At 56.9% G+C, this 26,208-nt stretch overlaps 1 protein-coding gene across 1 annotated transcript; it reads right to left on the bottom strand.

Annotated features, from left to right (window-relative positions):
• Positions 1-3,432: 3,432 nt before the first annotated feature.
• LOC121153761 (very-long-chain 3-oxoacyl-CoA reductase-B-like) lies at positions 3,433-10,670 on the bottom strand. The gene is made up of 11 exons (XM_040976505.1): positions 10,511-10,670; positions 9,744-9,790; positions 7,606-7,681; positions 7,389-7,499; positions 7,224-7,294; positions 5,319-5,363; positions 4,573-4,607; positions 4,374-4,455; positions 4,014-4,079; positions 3,649-3,798; positions 3,433-3,522 (listed from the first exon to the last, which is right to left on the bottom strand). The coding sequence occupies exons 1-11, from the start codon at positions 10,668-10,670 to the stop codon at positions 3,433-3,435; spliced, it is 933 nt and encodes a 310-aa protein (XP_040832439.1).
• Between the last annotated feature and the right edge of the window lie 15,538 nt (positions 10,671-26,208).

Genomic DNA, 26,208 nt, shown 5'->3' with positions numbered 1-26,208 from the left:
TGCCATTCCGATAAGAACTCCTTCTAGCCACAACTCTAGAAGTAGATCGGGGGTCAGGGGCAGGAAACGGATTTCCAAGCCACTGGATCAAGTTTGGCCATGGCCATCTCCGAAGTGGCATACCCGATGCGATTGGGCTGGTGTGCCCAGGCCCGGCTGTACTAGGAGGGGCCATGGATACACCAACTGCAAGCCAAGGGCGTGTCCCTCACACACTTTAACGGGTGTCCTTCAACTTGAGGTGCCATGAGAGCGGAACACCAAATCCAGGATTCACTCCTTATGCTCATTCTTGGCATAGGAATTCCTGGAATTCCTGGAACGTCGGTTAGGACACATGAACATCAGCCACCGGAGGAACCCACAGTGTGAGCAGCATAGCCTGGCCACACTACATTGTTCCAACAGGCTCAGGGTCCGGGCCAGTGGGGCTGCTGCACTCTGCCCTCTCTGCAACACCCACAGAGAGACTACCCAGAGTGTGTGTCCCAACCTGCAGGATTGACACTCAAACCCTGAGCGTGGACTGGGAATGCTAGGCTGCTAGGCCCCCGGGCTGCTGGCCCAAGAAACACACGGACACGTACTTGGTGAAAGAGTGCCCATGCCCTTTATTTCACTCCTCACATATATACCTTCTTCTCTAGGGGAGGAGAAGCGGAGGGTTTTCCTGGAACTAATCAGCTTCATTGAAACAGGGGAGGACCTAGTCATCTGAACAGGAACAAGGTGGAGGTTCTGTTCTGCTTGCTTTGCACAGGATGGACTGGCCGCATGTCCTGCTTGCTGTGGCCCTGCTTGCACAAAGTAGGTTTTGTAATGCAGCAGGTTGTCAGGTATGCCATGTCTGAGGTCCGTAAGTCTGTGGCTCCTCTCAAGGGGGCAGGCCGGCCTGGCACCATGACCACTCCAGCCTCACACTGTTACACCTCACAAGCCTGTGTGGGGGTTGAGGGGTTCCGTGGTCTCTTGTCAGCATCCCATATTGGAACACCACCTCAGTCCTGGCTTCTCTGCCCGGGTCCAGCTTGCTCTAGAGGGCCTGGCAGCGCCCAGGAGGACAGCCCGGACGTGGTCCTGCCACCCACATGGGAGGCCCTGATGGAGCTGCCGACTCCTGGCTCAGGTCTAGCCCAGCCCTGGCTGCTGTGAGCATCTGGGGAGAGAACTGGCCGACAGAGGATCTCTCTCTCTCTCTGCCTTTTCAATAAAGTATTTGGGAAATAAATGAGGCCTGATGTAGACTGGGACCATTTATTTAAGGATTTGTTTATTCTTGTTGAAAGTCAGGATAACAGAGAATGAGATCTTGCATTGGCTGAGGCACTCCGCACATGGCCGCTACTGTCAGAGTTGCTTTGTTCTGAAGGCAGGAGTTCCTTCCGGGCAGGGCAAGGCAGGAGCCCAGCACTTCAGGAGGGAGTGGGTCATAGTCCACACGGCTCCGGGTTTGGGGCCAGCCACAGGGTAAGATAAATGCTGGAGTTCTCCTTCTGTGTGTGGAGGGGTGTTGGGTGGCCCCCACTCCTGCTCTGTCTGTGTCAGCTCACGCGGGTGTCGCCTTAGAGACCCCAGCAGGGGAAGCGTGACTTGAGGGCTTACTAGGAAGGGGTCGGCTTCCTTGCCCCTCAGGTTAGAGATTCTCTCTGTGGCCCAGGGGCCCCCACTCCGGGACCCCCACTCGGGCAGCAGCATGTCCGCACAGCAAAGGTGTGGCTGTAACCTGGCCCGAGCGCCATCCCTCCTCCTCTCCTCTCCGGAGGGGTGCTCCAGGGCTGTGTGGGCTCAGGGCAGCGGCTTCCTGGGCCTCTGGGCCTGTGCTGTGTGGCTTGGGCGGCAGCAGCCCAGGAGGCCTAGGCCTGCACAGGACTCCAGGGCAGACCGCATGCAGCCGGCACCTTCAGGGCCGTGTGGGGGAGCAGCGGCGTGCTGTGTCCTGCAGCTCAGGGCGCAAACCCTGCCCACCGCGGCAGAGGAGGCCTGATGGCGTTTCTGTCCCTGCCAGTGGCTGCATCACCTGGGTGGTCATCCTTTCCCTGAGGAGCTGAACTCTCAACCTGACTAGTGGATGAATCATTGGAGCGAAACGGGAAGGGGAATTGCAAAGTGGAATGCTCTTAAAAACATAAAGAAGAGAAGTGAGGCCCTACCGCGGGTCCAGTCCCACCGTCACAGCAGTGACAGGAGGGGTGCTCGGTCCAGGAATCCCGCTCAGTCTCAGGATCCCTTGAGCTACCAGCACGCCTCCAGGAGGAAGCTCAGCTCAGGAGCCAGAGCTGGGCCGGAACCCACACACTCCCGTGGGGCAGGGCACATGGGCGTTGGAAGTGCCAGGCCCGTCGCCCTGCCCCGGGGGTCATTCTGAGAGAGGAGTTAGAGCAGTTAGGGTATTCCGGGTCCCCAAGTCATCATTTTTTCCCAAACATAAAGGGGGTATTTTCATGACCATGTCTTGGATTCACCAAGCACATCCCTCCCGAGACAAGTGCGTATTTTAACATATCAGGAACACGCTTCCCCAAGAGACAAGGACAACATGAATTCCCCACCTGAAGTCTCAGCCCGATTCTGTCTCAGGGCATTGCCATGGCGGGGGGAGGGGGACCTCAGACTAGTCTTTTAGCTCCTGAGGCAGCAGCCATTTGGGAGTGAACCAGCAGGTGGAATGATTTTTCTCTCTGTCTTGACTTTCCTCTGTAAATCTAATTCTGAAACAAACAAAATTTTTAAAGTTCTTCAAAACCAAACAAAAAGGCAGGCCTGTATGATAACATAGTGGCTAAAGTCCTTGCCTTGCAAATGCCAGGTTCCTATAGAATCACTGGTAATAGTTGTGGTGACCCTGCTCCCACCCAGCTCCCTACCTGTGACCAGGGAAAGCAGTCGAGGACCTTCCAAAGCCTTGGGACCCTGCAACTGCAGGAGGGAGACCCAGAAGAAGCTCCAGGCTCCTGCCTTCAGATTGCCAGAGCACCAGCCATTGCAGCTGCTTGGACAAAAAATAAACAAATGCAAGATCTTCCTCTCTGTCTCTCCTCTTTATCTATGACAATGTCCAATAAAATAAATCAATACTTTTTTAAAAAATGAAAAAATGCAACAGTTTCAATGCCTTGTGAATTTTGCACAGAAGGTATGGTTCCTATATTTAATACATAGAGATTGAGATTGTGATGTAACTCACAGAGCAGAAAATTCATACTTCACAGAAGGCAACACGAAGGAACTAGGTCCGGTCTGGTTAGCTACATTTATTTACTGATTTTGCCTGAGAAGCGTAGCAGAAGTGAGCACACACCTTGGTGCTAGAGGGCTGAGCGGCGTGGGCTGCCTCGTCTGTGCCCATGTGGGAGAGGCCTCTGGGAGCACGGCCCACACCAGCCCAGCTTTCCAGAGCGGCGATGTCTCATGGCACCTGCTCACATGTTTTCTTCACAACTTGTTAAAGCTTTGCATGAGAAGCTGGCTTCCCCACTGAGTGTGCAGAAGCCACTGGGGCATGAGGAAAGGCATCGTGCAAACCTGGAGAGGACAGGAGCCGGGTCAGCTCTTTGTGCTGCGCCTCCTCGGCCTCTCCCCTCCTCTGGACCACTCCCCTTCCACCTGGCCAGAGCACCCTGCCACCCACCACCTGCCACATTGCGGCACCTGCAGGGCATGGCTCAGGCAGCCAGAGACGTCAGACGACAGGCCCACGGTGTCCAGCGCGTCCCGGGCAAAGTCTTCAGACCGCATGACCAGGAGTCCGGGTGGGAGGTTATTGGCCATGTTTGTGGAGACAAAAGCAGGACTCACGGTCTATGGGAATGGAAGAGGGGAAGCCAGGGCTGTGTTCATTCCCCGTGCCGTACACCTTCCTGCCCAGACACCAGAGACACTCCAGTGCAAGACCCTTCCCGACACCCTGCTTCCCTCAGGACACAGAGCCTGTGGGAATCCCCTGGGAACCCCTTTCTCATTCACCCCCTCGCACCACTTCCTTTGAGAGCCCCCTCACCCCTCCAAGTCCGCACCTGCACGGTGATGCCATAGGGCCGGTACTCTGTGGCCAAGGCGTTGGAGAAGCTTCGCACGAAGGCCTGGGGAGGAGGACAGAGACGGTGCCAGGAGCCAGAGCCTCCCCCAGGGCAGGGGCAGGGATGGCCTGCCAGCCCACCCTGGCCCTAGCCCTGCCTGCTCCTAGGACACTGTGTGACTACCGAGGCCAGCACCTCCCCTGCCTGCCTGAGGCCCCTGTGTCCCACACCTCCACTCCTCCGTGCACCTGCTCTCAGCCCCCAGCAGGACCCGCTCCCATCCATGTCTTCCCAGCACTCCAGTCACCTCTTCTCTCTCATAAAAATAAGAAACCCAGGTTGGGCACACATGCACACCTTGGACGCAGCATACATGTTAAGGAATGGGGTGCTCCGCAAGCTGGCCACCGAGGAGAGGTTGATGATGACGCCTCTGCGCCTGCGTGGGGAGCAGCAGCCAGTGGGGAGAGGGGAGGGCACCCCAACTCTGCAAAAACACAGGTGGAACCTGTGCGTGGGGGCAGGGACGTAGCCCGGGAAAGGTCCTCATTCCTACCTGGTGACCATGCGGGGCAGGACGATGCGGGTCATCTGTGGACAAGGACGGCAGAGGCTTGTCCCAGCACTCCTCCCCAACCCTCCTCCCCAGCCCTCCTCCCCAACCCTCCGCCCCAACACTCCTCCCCAACCCTCCTCCCCAACCCTCCTCCCCAGCCCTCCTCCCCAACCCTCCTCCCCAACCCTCCTCCCCAGCCCTCCTCCCCAGCCCTCCTCCCCAACCCTCCTCCCCAGCACTCCTCCCCAACCCTCCTCCCCAACCCTCCTCCCCAGCCCTCCTCCCCAACCCTCCTCCCCAACCCTCCTCCCCAACCCTCCTCCCAACCCTCCTCCCCAACCCTCCTCCCCAGCCCTCCTCCCAAACCCTCCTCCCCAGCCCTCCTCCCCAACCCTCCTCCCCAGCCCTCCTCCCCAACCCTCCTCCCCAGCCCTCCTCCCCAGCCCCCTCCACCCCCTCCCCAGCCCTCCCCCCCAACCCCCCACCCCAACCCTCCTCCCCAGCCCTCCTCCCCAGCCCTCCTCCCCAACCCTCCTCCCCAGCCCTCCTCCCAGCCCCCGCAGCCCTCCGCCCCAACCCTCCACCAAAACCCTCCTCCCCAACCCTCCTCCCCAGCCCTCCTCCCAGCCCTCCTCCCCAGCCCTCCTCCCCAGCCCTCCGCCCCAACCCTCCACCCCAACCCTCCTCCCCAGCACTCCTCCCCAGCCCCCGCTGCCCCTCCTGCTGCCCGGGCCCGGCCCCCTTACCTGGAGCACTGACATGATGTTGCAGTTCACCAGGTCCGTCATGCTCTGAAGCAGAAGAGAGGAGAGGAGAGCAGCTCACCCCTCCCTGCGCAGGCCCCCGGGCTCCCACCTGTGCTCAGTCTGGCCTCAAGCAGCTACTGCAACAGCCAGCACCCATGTCCCGTAAAAGAGCACCCACTGGGACAGAAGGCGCAGGCGCCTGCTCACCCTCAGCTCTGCTTCTGGAACCTTCCCCTTCCTGGCTCCTTGCCCATGAGCCAGCCTCACAAGCACTCAGGGAACAATGGAACTAAAAGAGGAGCTTCCTCGGGTAACATAATTGTGAAAATGCATGCACAATTTCCCCATAAGGCACCTTGCTCGTGCACTTTCATTTTTATGTTGTGTGTTTCTTTCTCCCTGTACGGCATAGCTACAGATGGAAGGAGCAACAGCAAAAGAGACCCTGCATCCACTGGCTCACTTCCACAAACGGCCACAACAGAATGGAAGTGCAACAGCCAGGATGCAAGCAGGGAGCTGGATGCCAAGTGGAGCTGCTGGGACACAAACCGGTGCCCCTGTGGAAGCCCGGCTGATGCCAGGCAAGGATTGAACCACTAGGCTGCTGGCCTGGCTACTCAAACATGCTTCAACAAGAACTTACTTGTGCCAGGCTCAGTGGCCACATGGCAAATCCTCCCCTTTACAAGCACCAGATTCTCTAGCAGCGCCTTCCGTGTCTCTCCTTTTCTGGAACCTGCCTTTCAAACGTCAATAACTCAATCTTTACGAGCCAAGGTGTTTCTCGCAGTGCTGGGCAGGAGTTCCGGGAGGGCCGTCCTCCTGGGCAGCCATCCGTGAGGTGCAACCAGCTGTTGGGATCAATGCTGGCAGGACCCTGGGGTCCCACTGGACACTTGCAGGACTCGGGGCTCCCCGCTACACAGCAATGCACTACAACCGTTTGCAGTGTTAACACAGGAAATGCACCCCCATGCAGCTGCCTGGGAACACCCTGGGAAGTGGCAAATGCCAGCTCAGGTGCTTCAGGCCGTGCTGCCATGTGGGGGAACTGAGGTTGCTTCTGGCTCAAGACTGCAGCCTAGCTTGGCCCGTGGTGTGGCCAGCTGCCATGTGGGCAGAGCCTGGCACCTCAGACTCCTCTGTCCCACTGTGCCTCCTTCTCTGTCACTCTGCCTTCCCAATGAAAGATTTCTTCTTACAAAGAGAGGAGCACAGGCATTAGCCCAGAAGCTCCAGCACTGACTCTCCTATGCACAAGTGAATTCTTTTGGCACAGGAGCCGCGAAAAGACAGTGCGGGGCCGATTACTGAGTGTCCACACAGAGAGGCCGGCAGGTGAGCCCTGACCAAGCACAGCCCAAAGAGCACGGAACAGCCACATGCTCTAGATGGAAGGAGGGATTTCCCAGGGCAGAATTGGTTTAAAAAGTAATCATGTAAAAGGCAGAAAAGCAATTGAGAAAAATAGAGATGAGCTAGAGAGAGAAAGAGAGAGATGCTATGACTGCTGCGTGCCTGCAGTCCCAGCAGTGGTCAGGATGGGGCGCTGAGTGCAGGAATCCCACGCAGGTGGCAGGACCCCTTGAGCCATACTGCTGCCCCTGAGGCTGCCATTAGCGGGAAGTGGGGGTCAGCAGGCAGAGCTGGGCCAGAACCCACGCTCTCCCATCGTGGTGAGGGCACGTGGGTGTCTGAAGCGCCAGGCCCGTAGACCCCCCCCCCCCCGGGGTCATTCTGTAAAGCCAGCACCACAGGGCAGGGAAGGTGGTGAAGGGCTGCCATGGGCAGTGGGCAGCAGCACAGCAGGCACCTGCCAGCAGCCGCGAGGCTCACGCGTTCCGACAGAGGGCAGCACAGAGTCGGCGAGCAGTGCAGGCCGCCCAGCAAGGCTTCACTTACTTGTCCAGGGTCCTTGCATTCCAGAAGCCTCTTCAGCTTTCTGCCCGCATAAACCATGCCCACGTTGTTCACTAGGCGGGGAGAGGACAGAGGGGTCAGCGGACAGCGCCGGTGGCCGCAGGCAGGGGAGCAGGCAGGGGAGGGCAAGCCGGCCTGGCTGCGCACCCAGCACTCCTATGTCCAGGTCCTGCAGTCCCGCCTCGATGTCCGCATAGATCTCCATGCCCCGGGTGAAGTCAGCCTGGATGACTCGAGTCTGCCGGCCATGCAGCCGCTCTGGCAAGGGGTAAGCGAGCAGGCCAGGCCCTCAGCTGGCCACAGCCTGCACACTGGCCCCGCTGGCCTCCAGCCCTGCCCGGCCCCGGGAGACCCTGGCTCTCACCAATCTCCTTGGCCTCCTGCTCCAACTTGCTCAGGCTCCGACTGATGAGCACCACGTTGAGACCTCTCCTGGCCAGCTGTGCAGGGGTGCAGGGGTGCAGGGGTGCAGGGAGCAGGGTCACCCACTTACTCCTCCTGCCTGCTGCTGGCCACCACAATCCAGGCTCCCGCAGCAGAGGGGAGTGCAGGGCCAGGCAGCAGCCAGAGGCACAGCTGCAGGAGAGCCAGCCCATGGCCCTGAGCCGCAGCCCAGGGACAGCAGGGCTCCTGGACACTGTGAGCTCAGAGGGGACCCACCCTGCCATCCCAGGCAAGGCTTTCTCAGGCAGGGAAAGCAATGAGAGGCAGAGAGAGAGGAAGAGAGAGGCAAGAGGGAGAGCTAGCTTGTATCTTGTGCTTCCCTCCTCCATGGCCAGGAGCCCTGGGCTGGGCCAGGCAGGGCCAGAGCCAAGAGTCCCTGCTGCTCTCCCCGCAGGTGCCCCAGGCCATGCTCCCTGCCTCCCCAGGGCCATTAGCAGAGATGGGGATGGGGGAGGCGAAGGTGGGTCTGCCAGGGGCGTTTCCACATGGGATGTGGTGTCACAGGTGGCAGGTGGCCTAGCTGCACTCAGTGCCAGCCCCAAGCCCTTGCTCATCGGGGTAGCCTGGGGACGAGGGACAGGAGGACACAGTGCTCACCCCCGCATCACCCTCCACTCAGTGGCCACTGGTCCCTCCCACAGCACCAGCGGCCCTGGCTCTGCTGCTTGGGAGGTGCGGTGACAGCGGTTGTGAGCTGGCTGGGTAAGGCATGCCCCACGCACCCTCGTTCCAGACTAGAGAGCCTGGGCTCAAGGCCCAGCTCGGCTCCTGGGTCCAGCTCCTGGGTTCCTGCACATCCAGGAGGGCAGCAGGTGGTGGAGCAGGTGCCCTTCATGTGAGGGTGACGTGTCCTGGAATCGAGTGTGTGTCAGCATGGCTGAGAGCAGGTGCTGGCAGTGTGGCAAGTCTCATGGTATCAGGGTTCTCTCTCTCTCATCCATTCCACAAACACTCTGCTTGGCACCTGCCGATGGGCTGGCCCTGGGCCACTTGGCACTGCCCACGATCCTGGAATTAGCCAGTCTTTTCCTGAAACACCTCTTCCACAAGCTCTCTGAAGACTCTGGGTTGGCATGGATTGCTAACATTCTGGACACTGAAATTAACCAAGCTCTGCATCTCATTTCCCATCCTGCTTTGGAGGACCCTCTCTCTCTCAGCCTGCGAGTCTCTCAGGTAACACACCTGAGCCTAAGCACATGGTGGCACGAGTCCTGGGGCCCTGCCACCCCATAGTGCTGCTGCATCAGGTCGGGCCTCCTGGCTGTGGCCTGACTTGCTGGCATTAAAGAGCGAAGCAGCAGGTGGAAGGTGTCTCAGTCTCTGTCCATCTTTGAAGTAAAGGAGGGCGGGGAATTAAAAATAAATGCATAATAAAGTCAGAGGTTGGAGTCTGGGAGTAGAATGGTGGGTGTTGGGGCTGCAGGATGGGGTGGAGTACTCAGGAGAGATGTGGGTCAACGGTTAGAGAGTTGGGGGACAATCAACTCAAGCGCTCTGTTGTATGTACCACATGCTGACTGCAGCTGGTCGCAGTACTCCAGAATGGTTACTTGGAGCTTGTTGTGCAGGGCACCTTCAGCTGCCACCTGTCATGCTGGTGTCCCTGGGGGCGCTGGTTCGATTCCCAGCTGCTCCACATCTGACCCAGCTCCTGCCTGTTGTCCCTGGAAAGCAGCGGAAGATGGCCCAAGTGCTGGGGCCTCTGCTTCCCTTGTGGGAGCCTGAGATGAAGCTCCTGGCTCCTGGCTTTGTCCTGGCTCAGCCTCAGCTACTTAGGCATTGTGGAAAGATGAGTTAAGAGGCAGATACTTGGCCTGTGCACTCCCACTTGGGTCATGGGCACCTCACCTGGCATGTCAGCTGCCCGGGCAGACAGTGGGCACAGCATAGGTGAGAGGGAATAGTGGGAGACCAGGGGAGCACCTGGGAAGACAGCAGAGGCCTGGCCCTTCTGAAGAGCAGATCAAACCAGGCTCGCATCCAGCGGGGCAACCTCGGACACAGCCTGCAGGAGCCTGCCATGCCACACACACCGCGGACACCCGGCTGGCTCACCTCGTGGGCATAAGCCTTGCCAATGCCTCCGGTGGCTCCAGTGACCACTAGAGGGGAGAGAAGATAAGCAGGTGGGCAAAGTCCAGCACTCCTCCCACCCCAAGCCTGGCCTTTAAACCCTCCTTACTCTGCACCCTCCCTCCTACCCTTTCACCCTCCCTCCTGCCCCTCCACCCTCCCTCTTGCCCTCCACCCTCCCTCCTGGCCTCCACCCTCTCTCCTGCCCCTCCACCCTCGCTCCTGCCCCTCCACCCTCTCTCCTGCCCCTCCACCCTCGCTCCTGCCCTCCACCGTCCCTCCTGCCCCTCCACCCTCCCTCCTGCCCCTCCAGCCTCCCTCCTGCCCTCCACCCTCCCTCCTGCCCCTCCACCCTCCCTCCTGCCCCTCCAGCCTCCCTCCTGCCCCTCCACCCTCCCTCCTGGCCTCCACCCTCCCTCCTGCCCCTCCAGCCTCCATCTTGCCCTCCACTGTCCCTCCTGCCCCTCCACCCTCCCTCCTGCCCCTCCAGCCTCCATCCTGCCCTCCACCCTCCCTCCTGCCCCTCCAGCTTTCCTGACACCCTCCTTCCCTCCTCCTGCCCTCAGCAGCCTCCATCTGACTGCTCCCTCACCCCTGCTCCCTCTCCTGCACAGGGGCCATCTGCCAGCCTTCACCTCTTCTTCCAGGAGTCTCCCCGTCCATGCCCCATTCAGGGTCCCTCACCTGCCTCCCGTCCTCACTCCTGTGTCCTCACACCCCCGGGCTTGGGGCAGTGCCCTCACTCTCACCTGCCCAGGCTCCCTGTGTGCGAAGCCACGGGGCACCACGGCGAACCTGGGGCAGCAGGTAGACGTACATTCCACCGGCCACCATCCACACGGCCTGCAGCAGCAGCCACACGCAGGTGACGGCCCCCAGTGCGCTCAGCACATCCCACCTGGACTCCATGGCGGCCAGCACCAGACCTGCAACTGGAGCAGGGGCCACCACAGGAAGCAGGGTTTTATCTCGAACTGGTCTAACCTGCAGCTTCCAGCCCAACCCTGGGCTCTGTTGGCACCAGCTGACCACACCCACCTGCCCAGCTACACCCCCTACAGTAATGCAAATTATGTGTTCAAGTGCAACAGAGTTTGTTTTTTATTGGGTTTAGGGATGACCTTTGTATCAAATCATTGCCATATCAAATCATGCCATCCACCTACATTTGTGCAGGTCGCCCTTATGCAACAATTCTCACTGTCCGTCCCCAAAATCCTCTCGTCACCCATCACGTGCTTTTTACTAAACACTGAACCTTCCCATCCTGTCGCAGGCACGACCCGGGCTGTGTGAGAAGTGGGCTAGGCCGTAGCTCTCGCTGGTGAGCATGTGATGCAGGCTTGGGTGTTGGGCAGGCTAGGTGTGGCAGCTGCACCAGCTAGCTGGTGTGTGGCTTGTTTCTGGAGAGGGGCAGACAGGGCAGGGCCAGGCCAACTTGAGCTCCCTGGCAAGTACAGGAGCCAGGCTGGAGTGCGGGTCACGCGGGCAAGGTTATCACATGTCTTAGTTGGTAAGAGTTGGAGGAGGAAGCAGACTATACTGAGTGAGGCCGCAGCACCTGCCAGCCAGAGTGGGGACTGGGGGCAGGCATGGCCAGGTCAGGTTTCAGCACCAGATGGCAAGAGGTTAGACCGGGGAAGGGCTATGCCGAGCCAGGTCAGGGCAATCACTGTTATGCACAGGATGTGTGGTTGGGAACAGGCCTGGTTGGGGAGCTAAGGGGACACCCAGGCTGGGTTGTGGTTCCCATTGGAGAGCACAAGGGCGGGAATGGGCACGGTGATGTGGGCTGGTCATGGCTGCAGTCTCTCTGCATCGGTGTGCACTGGGTCTGCAGTGAGCCAGACTGGACTTGATTCTGGCCTCCACTGGTGCTGGTGAGAGCCAGCGTGGCTGTAGAGCAGCCTGGCTAGGTCTCGGCTCCTGCTGAAGCATGCCAGGGATGTGCCAGGGATGTGCCAGGGCTTGGATCAGCTCTGGTTGGGCTGTAACACTGCACAGTTGTTTCAGGATTCAAACCACATCATGCCAGACAAGACTAGCGTTTATTAAGGTGGCTTTATTAACCAGGTTTGGTGATACCAGGGCCCACTAGAAATAGCAGTTCACAAGTCCATACGGCAATCCAGTGTGAATCAAAACCCCTGGAAGAAAAAGTGGTCTACCCCCTGAGGCCGATCCGTTCAGCTGAGGATCTGTGTCCCAGCCTCCCCAGCCTTAGAAGTGACCTAAGTGACGCACAGTGAAGAACTGGCCACACGTACAAACCTGCAGACATCCACCTTTCCCTGGCTTCTCTGCCACATGCCATTACTGCTCAGCCTCAGCTCTCCTGGAACGTGGGCATGTTCTCAAATGAGAAATTCAAAGCCTCTTAGCATTGCTATCTTTTATTTCTCTTTTTACTGGAAAGTCAGATATACAGAGAAGAGGAGAGACAGGAAGGTATTTTCTCAGTTGATTCACTCCCCAGGTAGCTGCTATGGCCAGAGCTGAGCCTTCCATACCCAGAGCCAGGAGCCTCTTCCGGGTCTCCCATACAGGTGCCGGGCCCCAAGGTTTGGGGCCGTCCTTGACTGCTTTCCTATGCCTGAAAACTGGATGGGAAGTGGAGCTGCTGGGATTAGAAATGGCACCCATATGCGATCCAGGATCATTCAAGATGAGGGCTTTAGCCGCTAGGCTACTGTACCTGGCCCTAGCATTGCTACCTTCACTGTCCCGTCAAGCAGTGAACAGAGAGGGTAAGGAATACAGACACACATGGTCCATGCTCAGGGGATACCTGTCCTCAGAGTCTGTCCGTGAGAAGGCAGAGAGCAAGCAGGTATTGCAGGGCAAGAGTCGGAGTGCCAGAGCGATGAGAGCACATGGCCAGTGGACAGTGAGCCCCTTCCTATCACGGCCTGTATGGAGCGGTGAGGGCAGTGTACACAGCAGTACAATACCGACCCCCCAGGTTCCAGGTGACGATAGGTGAGCATGACAGGTGGGCAGGAGGGAACACCTAGGTGTTGGGCAGGTGGCTTCCAGGCTCGTGACCCTGAGCTAGCTACCACACAGTAAGAACCAGAAGGGGTGTGGGCCGGTTGTGTAAGGCCACTGTCTAGCCAGGACAGGGGTGGACTAAGTCAGCCTGCGTCAAAGACACACCGGCACTGGGAGGAGGCCTGAGAGAGGAGCTTGCAGAACTCCTATGCCAGCGTGCAGTCCCTGCAGGGGAGCTCAAGAAGCAAGACAAGGAGCAGCCCAGACCAGGACAGGTTACAACACCTGCCAACACACGTGTGGGTCAGGTCTGGGGCAGGCCAGGCTGGGCCCGTTTACCACACTCACTGGCAGATCTGAGAAGCAGGACAGGGTGCGGAATGGACCAGGTCGGGCTTCAGCACCTGCCAGTTCACGTTAGGGCCAGGACTGGGGGCTGGCTGGGCTGGGTTAATGAGTAGCACAGCCCAGCATGAGCTGGAACTGGGGAAAACCAGGCTAGGTCAGGCTACACCACACAACAGCACATGCGGAGGTGAAACAGGACATGATAGACTGGGCCACAGCACCCACCAGCACACGTGTGACCCAGTTGGAGTGTGTCTGAGCCTGGTAGGGCAGATATGGGGACTCCCCTGCTGGGCCAAAGCTCCTGCTGGTGAGTGTGAGAGCTGGGACTGGGGGCAGACCAGGTTGGGCAGGGCTACAACACCTGTTGGCCTGCATGTGAGCTGGGTTAGGGGAGAGCCAGGCTGGGCTGACTGACTGTATCCACTGGTGTAGGCATGAGCCAGAGTAGGGGCAGACTAGTTAGGTTTGGGGGCAACATCAGCTGGCAAGTGCCTGGACTGGGGGCAGATCCTCTGGAGCTAGACTGCAGAACCACCTGGAGAGTGCTAGACCCAGGGTAGGGAATTGTCTCATATAGAAAGAGGGCACTTCTTTGACGGGCTGAGCTCCCAATGGTGAAACATGCGAACCAGGACTGGGGGCGGCTCTGGCTAGACAGGCAGTGGCACGTGCTGGCGTGAGTGGTGACTGGAGGGTGGAGTTGGTTGGGTTGAGTTAGCCTTCAATGCCCAATGATGTGTATGAGAGCTGAATGGGATGAGGGACCAACAGGACCAGTCCACTGCACATGCTGGTAGGCATAGGAACCAGGGCTGGGCTCCGACCAGGTGGGGGTTATTGGGGGCTGCTCTGACTGGGCCACAGCTTCCCTTGGAGTATGTGAAGACTGAGTGTGTGGTGGGCTGTGTTCGGTGGGGCTGCACGACAGGGCTGGAGCTAGATTTGACCAGCAATTGCAACTATCAGTGTGGGCATATGCTGATGTGGGTGACAGACAGAGCCAGACCCCACACAGACACGCGAACATGGGAGTAAGTTCAGGGATCACTTCAGATGAGATTTCTTTGAAAACCCACTCGATTCAACTGCTGCATTCAGAATTCCAACCATGGACAGAGCGGCAGGACCTGTGCCCACACAGTGGAGAGCCTGTGTGTGAACGGGGCCCCCTCAGTTACTGAAGATGCTGCAGAGCAGAGCATGCCCAGATGCCCATGGAGGATGAGGCAGTCGCTCGGAGCCTGCGGACGACATCTGGTACCAGAGCAGAGGAAGAAGGGCAGAATCAACTGGTCAGCTTCCACAGAGAAGCCTGAGAGCAATTTTCTGGGCGAACGGAGACTCGGGGTGGGCTGCGTCAGCCCATGGACCTTGGGGGGATTTCCTCATCCTTGGGTCTGAGAAGTCGACAGCATGTCAGAACATGCTCCACGTGGGGACCCTGGGGCGAGACTGAGTGGTCTCTCCCCACCCCACAGCTCCTGATGCAATTGGCTCTTTCCTTCTTTCTTCTCATCCCAGGAAGATAAAAGGCAAATTGGAAACGGTTGTCTCATCCATGTTCCCCTATTCCTCAACCCTCCCCACCCTAATTCATGGTCCACATGTGCACCCAGCCTTATCTATGCGAACATTGTCAATAACACCATTAACTCACTATTAAGAACCAGTTGGCATAACAGCACAGTATGTTTCCCAGGGGCAGGCTGTGCCACCCCAGGGAGGGATCCCCCAAAGCTGCAATAGAAGCTCCCAATGTCTGGGACGCCACAAGACCTTAGAGATGTGTATCTCAGGGCTGGGCTTTGCTGCTCATTTGCTTCTTTTGTTGCTTTGCGCTGGTTTCCTGGGAGTCACTAGGACTGCAGCGACGGAAGGGCCTCCTGAGGACATCGCCCTGAACACCAAGGGATAAGCTCCCTGAGAATGAGCTGGTGCAAGAACCAACAAGATTCACTTAGATTTCAGCTGGCTGCTTTGATCACCCAGAGTCCATGTGCTGGCCTGAGGTGTGGCCTCCTGGATGTCTATGCAGTCAAGACAGCAGCAGCCAGTGAGTTTATGTACAGCAAAGTGGAGAAGTCCCAATCATGCTTGCATGTGCCTCCACAGTGAACTGACACTTTTGTGATGGCAGTGAGCACCATGGATGCCAGCTAGCCCAGGCAGGATGCATTCATGGCATATAAAAGGGACCTGGAGAGTAACTAACCAGCAAGAGAAGCTCTCCACATTGTTGAAAACAGGGAGACCCTCGGTGGCAGCACCTGGCAGTTCATGTGAGAGCCAGGGCTGAGGGCAGGACTGACTAGGAAGCTGCACCCACTAGTATCTGTTGCCTGCCTGGGGTGGGGTGGGGGGGTGCAGACTGAACCCAGCATTTTACCAGCTGGCACACACAAGCACAAGGTCTGAGGACCTGCTAGTTGAGGTTTCTCAGGTGGCTCCCCAACTAGACCACTACACTTGACCCCTGCCTAACATCAGAGAAAATGACGTGGACATGTGGTCCAGTCCTGGAGTTGCTGACCCTGTGGGAGAAGGGAGAGAATACCCAGATGAACAGGAAAGAGGAAGAACATGAACAGCCAGCTCCTCCATGCCAACAGAAGACTCGGAGTGCCCCTTCCAAGGAGGGAAGGCAGGACAGGCACAGCAACAAGCACCCAGGCCTGGGGCACAAGGAGGTAGACAGGACAGGCAACAGGCCTGAGAAAGAATGTCTCACCCTTTGTTAATGAAAGCCATAACACAGCAGGAAAGCCAAGGCCACTCGGGAAAGACCCAAGGGACTTTCTTTCCCACACTGGGGTCTCCAAGGCAACATCAAATGACCACTTCCATTTCCGGGGATGATGCAATCTGACAGCAAGTACTGCCTATCCCCTCACAGACACAGGTGGGAAAAACGGAAACATTCATCTCACTCCCATTCCTCCCAACCCAGGCAGGCTGCACTCAAGCCAGAGCCCCACATGGGTCTGCAAACAACTCACCTGTAAAATCAATATCCAAACACATTGTTTAAAAGACAATAGAATAAAAAGACATGCGCTGTGGCTAACAGGACGGCATCTGACACAACCTCAGGCCCTGAAGTTAGAATCTTCTGAGATAACACCCAAGTCCCAGCCCTTCACTCTCCAGTGGAAACAGCAGCAGCCCAGCAAGGGAGTCCCCAAAGTTCCCCTGCCACGCATGCTCCTTTGCCCCAATTGTGCACATATGACAACGGGTGCTACAGCCCAGTCCTATCTTGCCTGCTGACAGCCCTGGCACTCATGTTCACCAGCAGGAGCTGTGGCCTAGCAGGGGAGTTCCCCTCGTTGCCTTACCAGCCCTGCTCCCACCATTGCATCTCACATGTGCCAGCAGGTGCTGCTACCAACTCTCAGGCGCCCAGTGCCCCAGTCCTGGCACTGACTGCATGGTACTGTGACCTAGCCCAATTTGCCCACAACAATGCTGGCTCTCACCTCTGGGTGCTACAGCGCAGTCCCACCTGGAAAAACACCCAGACCCAGCTCTCATGTGACCACTGGAGGACGCCACCTGGCCCAGCCTGTCCTACACCCATTCAGGTTCTGACATGAGGATGTGTGGTTCATTCTGGGCTGATCCTGCTGCTGTGAGGAGCGGATGCAGTCTCCACACCAGGCTCTTCCAACACTTCATGGAAAACACGTCCTATGAAAGCCTGTGCAAGGATCCCACAGGTCTGGGCGCCAAATAAACACCTCCTCATCCCAATTCCCCAGGAGCTTCACAATGATTAATTCATTTGTAAGGCAGAGGGATAGAAGGTGGGGAAAACAGAGAGAAAGATGTTCCAGGTGCTGGCTCACTCCCTGATGGCAGCCACAGGCCCAGGCACGGGCAGGGCCTCCATCTGGCTTGCCCCCTGGAGGGACAGGGGACCCAGGTACTTGAGCCATCCTCGGTGGCCATCCCAGGGGCACAGGTAGGGAGCTGGACCAGAGCACAGCAGGCGGTGCTCACACTGGTACTGCAGTCCAGGACGGCAGAGCCAGCCGTGCCCCAATGCCAGCCCTGAGCTCAAGCTCTCTGAATGCCTTGTGCACTTTGGAGGGGATGGAGTGGTTCCTATTTTTAATAAATATAGATTGTGATATATTAGGTGCATGCATTCACTGGCTTTTCCCGAGTGGCTGTCCAGTGGTCAGAGCGCAGCTTGGGATGGAGGGCTGAGTGCCCTGCGGTTCACTGTCTCTGCCCGCATGGGAGAGTCCTCTGGGAAGCAGCCAGCACCAGCCCAGCTTCTGCAGCAGGGACGTGCTTCATGGCACCTGCTCCCTTGGTTCCTTCAACAAGCCAGTTGAAGCTGTGCTTTAGAAGCTGGCTTCCCCACTGAGTGTGTAGAAGCCACTGGGGCATGAGGAAAGGCATCAGGCTAACCTGGGGAGGACAGGAGCCGGGTCAGCTCTTTGTGCTGCGCCTCCTCGGCCTCTCCCCTCCTCTGGACCACTCCCCTTCCCCATGGCCAGAAAACATCACCACCCGCCACCTGCCACCCGCCACACTGCGGCACCTGCAGGGCATGGCTCAGGCAGCCAGAGACGTCAGACGACAGGCCCACGGTGTCCAGCGCGTCCCGGGCAAAGTCTTCAGACCGCATGACCAGGGGCCCGGGTGGGAGGTTATTGGCCAGCGGGACTCACGTTCTGTGAGAATGGAAGAGGGGAAGCCAGGGACACCCACATTGCTGCCTCCTGCCATATACCTTCCCCTAGTCCGGGCCCTGAGACACTCCCCTGAAAGAACCCTTCCCGACACCCTGCTTCCCTCAGGACACAGAGCCTGTGGGAATCCCCTGGGAGCCCCTTTCTCATTCTCCCCCTCGCAGCCCTTCCTTTGAGAGCCCCCTCACCCCTCCAAGTCCGCACCTGCACGGTGATGCCATAGGGGCGGTACTCTGTGGCCAAGGCGTTGGAGAAGCTTCGCACGAAGGCCTGAGCAGGAGGACAGAGACGGTGCCAGGAGCCAGAGCCTCCCCCAGGGCAGGGGCAGGGATGGCCTGCCAGCCCACCCTGGCCCTAGCCCTGCCTGCTCCTAGGACACTGTGTGACTACCGAGGCCAGCACCTCCCCTGCCTGCCTGAGGACCCTGTGTCCCACACCTCCACTCCTCCGTGCACCTGCTCTCAGCCCCCAGCAGGACCCGCTCCCACCCATGTCTTCCCAGCACTCCAGTCACCTCCTCTCTCTCATAAAAATAAGAAACCCAGGCTGGGCCACACCATCACCTTGGACGCAGCATACATGTTACAAAGTGGGATGCTCCGCAAGCTGGTCACCGAGGAGAGGTTGATGATGACGCCTCTGCGCCTGTGTGGGGAGCAGCAGCCAGTGGGGAGAGGGGAGGGCACCCCAACTCTGCAAAAACACAGGTAATTGGCCTGGCTCGGTGGCGCAAGTGGCTAAGGTCCTCGCCTTGTACGCTCGGGATCCCATATGGGCGCCGGGCGACCCCTCTTCCCATCCAGCTCCCTGCTTGTGGCCCGGGAAAGCAGTCGAGGACAGGCCAAAGCTTTGGGACCCTGCACCCACGCGGGAGACTTGGAAAAGGCTCCTGGCTTCAGATCGGCATAGCATCGGCCGTTGCGCTCACTTGGGGAGTGAATCATTGGACGGAAGATCTTCCTCTCTGTCTCTCCTCTCTGTATATCCGCCTTTCCAATAAAAATAAAATAAAATAAACTATGCTGCTTAGCAGTGTTGTCTGAGCTGCACTCCGTGAGGAGGCTTGGGTTGGATGCAGCAAGGCGTGGAGTCGCGCCTGTCCAGCACGCTGTTGCTTTAACACGTCTGGCTGCTTGAAATTGTCATAACAAAAACTGGGAGCTGTGAAAGAGGAAAAAAGAAAACGGCAGCCCAGCGGGGACTGAGCCCAGGGCTGATGCCCACACAGCCCGGCAGGGACTGAGCCCGGGGCTGATGCCCACACAGCCCAGCAGAGCGTTTGATTCGCTCCCCAGCCTCGGCTCCTTGCTCTAGCTCCCTGCCCACACAGACCTCAGAAGGCAGCGTTGGCAGCCCAGGTAACCCGATGAGCGACCTGGGTTCAGTGCTCGGCGCCTGGCTTTGACCTTGGCCAGCACTGCCTGTTGCAAGCCTACAGGCAGTGAATCAGCAGATGGGAGCACTCTGTCTCTGTGGCTTTGCCTCTTAAATTAGTAACTTAAAAAAACATAGACAGGGCCCAGCATGGTACCTAGTGGCTAAAGTCCTCACCTTGCATACACCAGGAATCCATATGAGTACTGATTCTAATCCCAGCTGCTCCACTTCCCATCCAGCTCCCTGCCTGTGGCCTGGGAAAGCAGTTGAGGACGGCCCAAAGCCTTGGAACCCTGCACCCACACGAGAGACCTGTAAGAGGCTCCTGGCTCCTGGTTTTGGATTGGCTCAGCTCCAGCTGTTGCAACTACTTGGGGAGTGAATCATCGGATGGGAGGTCTTCCTCTCTGTATATCTGACTTTCCAGTTAAAAAATAATCTTAAAAAAAAAAAAAAAAGTACACAGGTTTAGAGGTTGCTTCAGCACGATGATGCCAGAAAATACAAGTGAGGCCAAACACAAGATGTGTCCAAGAAAAACCACCAAAACCAAACCCAAGGTGCAAAAGACCTGGGCAGACCACAGAGAGAAGGAGAGTTAGGAAGCAAGCCAGCAGAAGCCACCATCACCTGTGGATCGGGAGGCACGGTCACCTGGAGCACTGACCCCGGGGTGCGGCTGTGGGCCCAGAGACGGCCCCACGCAGGGCAATGCAAGAGGCCGTTGTGGTCACTTGGGGAGTGAGCAACAGATGGAAGATCTTAGTCTCTCCTCTCTGTAAATCTGGCTTTCCACGAAAAGTAAATCAATCTTTTGGGGGGGGGGCGGGAAAGAAGAACAAAAACCAAGGCAAGGCTATTCACAATATGTATTTATTTTTATTGGAAAGGTAGCCGTAACTGGAGAGGTCATTCTGGCCACAACTGCCAGAACTGAGCCAAGCTGAAGCCAGGAGCCAGTAGCTTCTTCCAGGTCTCCCACGCGGGTGCAGGGTCCCAAGGCTTTGAGCTGTCCTTCACTGCTTTCCCAGACCACAAGCAGGGAGCTGGATGGGAAGTGGGGTGGTTAGGACACAAACCGGTGCCCGTATGGGCACTACAGGCTGAGGGTTAGCGTGCTGCGCTCCCCTTCCTTGGGGATAGTTTGTTTGCTTTTCTCTGATTGCTGCCCTCTGGTGGTGCAGTGGTGATGACAGATGGGACTGTCAGCATGAGCCACGTCTCGACCCTTCAAGCTCACATGGGCCAGCAGGTGCTTGGAGACCAGACATCTCCCTGGGGTCACTGAGCTCGGACGTGTACACCGTGCGTGATCCACAGCGCACATCTCCGTTACGCAGTCACGGGGCAGCCGCTGCATGGCGGACGGTGCTGTTGGCTGCTTCTGATTCACAGCCAGCAGCGAGCGCTCTGTGCACAGAGTGGGAAGGATGGGGGCAGCACGGGGGCGCCGGGTTGACTGGCATGCCGCATCCCCCGGTGGCAGATGGGACTCCCCTGGGAAACTGGCTGGCCATGTGTGTTCTTCAAGGAAAGCTGGACGGGAAGCAGAGCACACGGGTGCAGGGTCCCACGGCTTTGGGCCGTCCTTGACTGCTTTCCCAGGCCACAAGCAGCCAGGGTGTGAAGCAGCGCCCATATGGGATGTCTGCGCTGTAGGCAGTTTAAGTCACTATGCCACGGGTGTTGGCCCCTTCTTGTGGACTTGCGAAGGCCCTTTCCACCTCAAATGCCCTCCCTTCCTGGCTCCGTGTTTTGGTGGCCACACAAGGCCCTTTACACGTGCTGTAAACTCAGACGGCACAGAAATGTTTTTTGCTTGGCTCTCAGTTGTCCCTGAAGCAGAGTTCAAGCAGCAGTGAGGCCACCGCAGGCTTCCCGGCAGCTGCGAGGCTGCCCTTGGCTCTGGACTGCAGACCCAGCTGTCCATCTGGCGTCTCGGTCCTCTGGCCCTGGGCCCTGTCTGACCATCCTTGCGGTGCAGATCTGCTGGCGCCAAATTCCTTAAGCTTTGCTGTGTCTGCAAATTTTAGTTTTGCTTCCAGCTTACCCTTTAAAAACGGTGGTACAATGAATCCAACATAAAAGTTGTTACCGTAACCATTTAAAAATCGTACTTGGCCAAGGGCGAGAGTGCAAATCTACTGTTTGAGTCCCTAAACGTTTGCGCAGTATGGCTTAGGTTGGGGACCAGGAACTCAACACTGGTTTCTCTTCTTGCACTCCCACATGGGTGCAAGCAGCCCAAAGACTCGGGCCGTCACCGCTGCCCCTGAGTCCACATCAGCAGCAAGCTGCAGTCAAGGCCTCCATGCAGCCACCTGCTGCGGGATCCAGGTGTTGTAACCATAGCATCAGGGGTACATCTTTACCATGTTTCTGAAATATTTATTTATGCGCAAAGCCAGAGTAACAGAGAGAAAAAGGTCCTCGTCCAATGTTTCACGTCAGAAACGGTTACAATGGCCAGGACTGAGGCCAAAGCCAGGAACCTACAACTCCAGGCAGGAACAGGGACCCACATCCGTGAATCATCCTCTCCGGCTTCCCAGACGCGTTAGCAGGAAGCTGGATCAGAAGTGGAGCAGCCAGGACTTGAACCAGCGCTCCGGACAGATGTAAGTGTCCCAAGCAGGGGCTCAACCTGATGTGTCACAACACACCAAATAATATAATAAAAAATTAAAATAAAGATGTTAGCACCGGGAGAAAGGGTGAGGAGGGTACACAGGATTTCTGCTTACTATAACTTTCTGTGGATCTGCAACTGTCTGCAAATAAAAAGTTCTTTTAAAGCTGTATCTAAGAAGACCCTCCACCAGCTGTTTTTGGTGGGGGTGGAGCAGACTAGCCTAACTGCTTAAAAGCAGCCAGTGCCATCTTGGCTTGGGCAGTTAGTGTGCCGATAGCACTGGGCTTCACCTGCTGGCCAGTCAGCAATGAGTACTGAGGACTTGGGAGAGTGGAATTACTGCCTAGGGACATCCATGGATAAGGTCACCATACATGTAGGTGAGGAATGAATCCCGAGCGACTCCAGCAACGGGACCACTGTCCTTGCAGGTCAGCAACAGAACTTGAGACCTGGTGGTTTGGAGGGGAGAGACTGGAAGATCTATATGGGTCAGGCCAATGCACCAGCCCGCATGGGAGACCTGAGCTGGGCTTGTTAGCATGGAGCATTGCTGACCACCACACACCAGCTAGGGTTGAGGTCCTGACTGGCAGAGCTTGATCCCAATATCTGACTGAATGTAGGAACAAGGAACAGGTCACATTAAGCAAGGCCATGACACTAATCAGCTCATGAGAGAACCAGGTCCGGGGGTAGGTTCTGTGGGGGATATATGGTCCAAATCCTGTGGAAATACAGTCCCGTTGGTTAGCTTAAGAGTTGGAGTAGTGATGGGCTGAGCTAGGTGTGACCATGGAACCTGCCAACACTCACAGGTACTGGAGGAGAGAATAGGGGGCAGGTCCAGGCTGCAGCACCCAAATGTGCATCCTGAAACAGGGTGTGGAGTGGCCTGCAACACTCACCAACTCATACGAAGGTCAAAATGGAGGGGCAGACTTTTCTGGGCAAGGGCCTAGCACCCGCTGGCATATGTGGGACCTAGCACCCACTGGCATATGTGTGACCTAGCACCCGCTGGCATACGTGAGACCCAGAGTGGGCTAAGTGGGGGAACTTGGGAAACCCCCTAGTGGGTCATAACTCCCACTGGTGAGCATGTGCTCCAGGCCCTGGAGGTCAGGCAGGCTGGGCAAGGTAACTCCAACTATTGGCAAGTGTGTGAGCTGGTTTTGGAAGGGGCGGACTGGGCAGGGATAAACAAACCTTAGCTAACTGACAAGTGCAGAAACGAGGCTGCAGGCTGGCTAGGTTATCACACCTACTGGTTTGCATGAGCCAGGGATGGAAGCACAATGAGCAGAGCCAAGTTCCAGCAGCCACCAGTGAGAGCCGGGACTGGGGACATATTGAGTCAAACCAGGCTACAGCACCCAAAGGCAAAGGCCAAAATTTGTGAGAGAATATGCCAAGCTGGGTCAGAACAACCAATGGCAGGCACAAGATCTGTGGCTGGAAACAAGCCTGGTTGGGGAGCAAAGGGGATGTCTTAGCTGGGTTGTGGTTCCCACTGGAGAGTGCAAGGGCTCGAGTGGGGACTGCTGTCTGGTCCAGACATGGCTGCAGTGTCCCTCGGGTCTGGGGTGAGCCAGACTGGGCTAGACTCCAACACATGTGGAGCCGTGCATGACTGGGCTGCATTACCCAACCAGCACATGTGGGACCTATGGGGGAAGGGGTTGGATCCAGTAGAGACGCTACGTGGGGCTCCCCTGCTGGACTACCACTCTCATTGGTGAGCTTGTCGAGAGCTGGGATGGGGGCAGAGCAGGCCAGGCATCTGTTGGCCTCATGTGAGCTGGATCGGCTAAAGCCAGGCTGGGTTGACTATTCCTACTGGTACATGCATTAATCAGAGTGCGTGTGGGTTTGCTGGGTTTTGCTGCAGCATCAGCTGGCAGAGGCTGGCAGAGGCTGACATGGTTAAACTGCAGAACCACCTGGAGAGTGTAAGATCTGGGAGGGAGTGGGCCCAGTAGGGAAATAATGGGCACCTCCCTCTTGGGCTGACACTCTGACTGGTGAGCATGAGAACCAGGACTGGGGCAGGCATGGCTGGACAGAAAGTGGCACCCACTGGCATGTGTGTGGGCTGGACAGTGGGGCTGGTTGGGCTGAACTAAGCTTCAATGCCCATTGATATATATGTGAGCTGCAGCAGGGGCAGAAGAAAGAGACCAAGGTTCAACAGCACCGGGTTCTTATACGTTTCCGGCCAATTCCATACAATTAAACAGTCATGATTGGTCAGTTTAACTGTTAACTTTTAAAAAGAGCAGCAAGTTGGCAGGCTCCTATTAGTGGGTTTGAAGCAAGCAACTTTCAAAAAGTACAAACCGATGGGCTATAGGGCAGTGGGTCTTATCTAACACCAGGGGCCTCTTTCCTGAGGAGTGGTCTGCCTACGTGACCTGTCGGCTGTCCTGTCGGGTGTCACGTAGCCTGTCAGGCCTGGAGTTCACACAGCCCCCAGCCAAGCAAGTAAGGCAGAAATCACAAAAGCAGAAACCACTGAGGTTGTCCGTGTGCCTACGCTGACTGGGGCTGTGCCAGACCCTGTACTGGCATGCACGCACAAGAGTCAGGTCTGGGATCCCCTCACATGAAGTTTCTTTGGGAATCCCCCTAACTGAACCGCTGGACTCAGAACCCCAACATGGAGAGAATTATGGGATCCTTGGTCTGACCAGGCGCACATGGAGGACAGGACAGTGCATCGGAGCATGCACAGAACACCTGGTACCACAACAGAAGACGGAGGATAAAACAAACGGATCAACTACCCCAGCCACGTGTTGGCAGTGGAATTCTGGGCAAACAGACTCTAAGGTGGGCTATGTCAGCCAGTGGACTCTGGAGAGATTTCATGATGTTTGAGGTGGCAAGACTGAAAGTAATTCAGAATCGTTGAACTATCAAAACCTCTTCAGCGGGACCCTTGGAGCATGCCCCACATTGGGGACCCCGGGGTGTGTCAGGTAGTTGTCCTCCATCCCAGGGTCCGGAGGCGGTGGGGAGGCTGGGTGTGGCTTCTCCCCTTGTCTCCCCCTTTCTTCCAGATACAGGAAGGAAAAAAACAAGAGAATGTGGAATAATGGTCTCACCCACCTTCCTGAAGCCCTTGACCCTTTGCACCTTAACCAACTATGTAAAAACCATCAAAATAAAAATAATAAAAAAGTATTAAATTGCCCTAAAAGAAGACAAGAAAAAAAAAAAGGAGAGACAAACAAAAAATAAAATCCAGTTATTTCCTCCATTACAGATAAAGGTAAGTGAATTAATTCAAGATGAAGAGGCAGGAATTGGCTGGCTGAGGACGGGCAGGAGCTCGCTGGAAGCTGTTTACAAGACTAAAATATTACAAAATAGTTCAGGGACCTTAACGGAAATCAATACTATGAGGCTATTTCGAAACTGCCCACAAGTATTTGCAAAGTAAATAACCGAGAGAGAGAGAGAGAGGTCAGAGTAGAAACCAAGAACAGACGGACGAGGGCTGGAAGAGGGCAGTGCCATGCTCAGCGTGGTCAGCGTGGTCGGATCACAGCCCGTGCCGTGAAGGCACTGCTGGGCCGGGCAACTCCGGACGGCTGAGTGGACGTTCCGGAAGGCAGTGGGGACCAGGACAAGCCCCGAGGCACTGCCGGCAGCGAGGGGAGCACAGCCGCGGGGGACACCACCCTTAGCTGACTGTCAGAGGACCAGCTCACTTTCTATATTTCTCTCTTTTTTGTTTGCTCTCACATATACAGGTAAATAACTTTTTGAAAGATGTATTTGGCACCCGGGCACAGTGGCCTAGTGACTATGGCTTTGCACATATCAAAATCCCATACAGATGCCCGTTTGTATCCCAGCTGCCCCACTTCCCGTCCAGCTCCCTGCCTGTGGCCTGGGAAAGCAGTCGAGGACGGCCCAAAGCCTTGGGACCCTGCACCCGCGTGGGAGACCCAGAGAAGGTTCCTGGCTTTGGCTTGGCCCAAGCTGGAATGAACCAGCAGATAAAATATTTTTTTTTTGTTTCCTTCTTTCTATAAACCTGCTCTTCCAATAAAAATAATTGTTTTAAATCTGCCTTTATTAGAAGAGCAGATTTATAGAGACCGAGACAGAAAGACCTTCTATCTGCTGGTTCACTCCCCAAGAGGCCACAATGACCAGAGCCGAGCCGAAGCCAGGAGCCTGGAGCCTCTTCCGGGTCTCCCACGTGGGTGCAGGGTCCCAAGGCTTTGGGCCGTCCTTGACTGCTTTCCCAGGCCACAGGCAGGGAGCTGGACGGGAAGCGGGGCAGCCAAGATTAGAACTGGTGTCCTTATGGGATCCTGTCGTGTTCAAGGTGAGAACTTGAACCACTAGGCCATCGCACCAGGTCCAAATAATTTTTTAAAAG

This window comes from Ochotona curzoniae, unplaced genomic scaffold (assembly GCF_017591425.1).
Source record: "Ochotona curzoniae isolate NIBS_2020 unplaced genomic scaffold, NIBS_Ocur_1.0 contig_2699, whole genome shotgun sequence".
NCBI classification, from domain to species: domain Eukaryota; kingdom Metazoa; phylum Chordata; class Mammalia; order Lagomorpha; family Ochotonidae; genus Ochotona; species Ochotona curzoniae.
The sequence above is the reverse complement of the archived record's forward strand: the minus strand, read 5'-3'. Positions and strand labels throughout refer to the sequence as shown.

Bases quoted from the DNA above. Each gene is read 5' to 3' on its own strand.
- LOC121153761 (XM_040976505.1), bottom strand. From the start codon at position 10,670: ATGGAGTCCAGGTGGGATGTGCTGAGCGCACTGGGGGCCGTCACCTGC. The intron at 7,682-9,743 runs GTGAGCCAGCCG...ACCCCTGCACAG, and splicing joins GCAAGGCTTATGCCCACGAG to CTGGCCAGGAGAGGTCTCAA. The intron at 4,080-4,373 runs GTGTGCATGTGT...CCTCCTCCCCAG, and splicing joins ACATGTATGCTGCGTCCAAG to GCCTTCGTGCGAAGCTTCTC.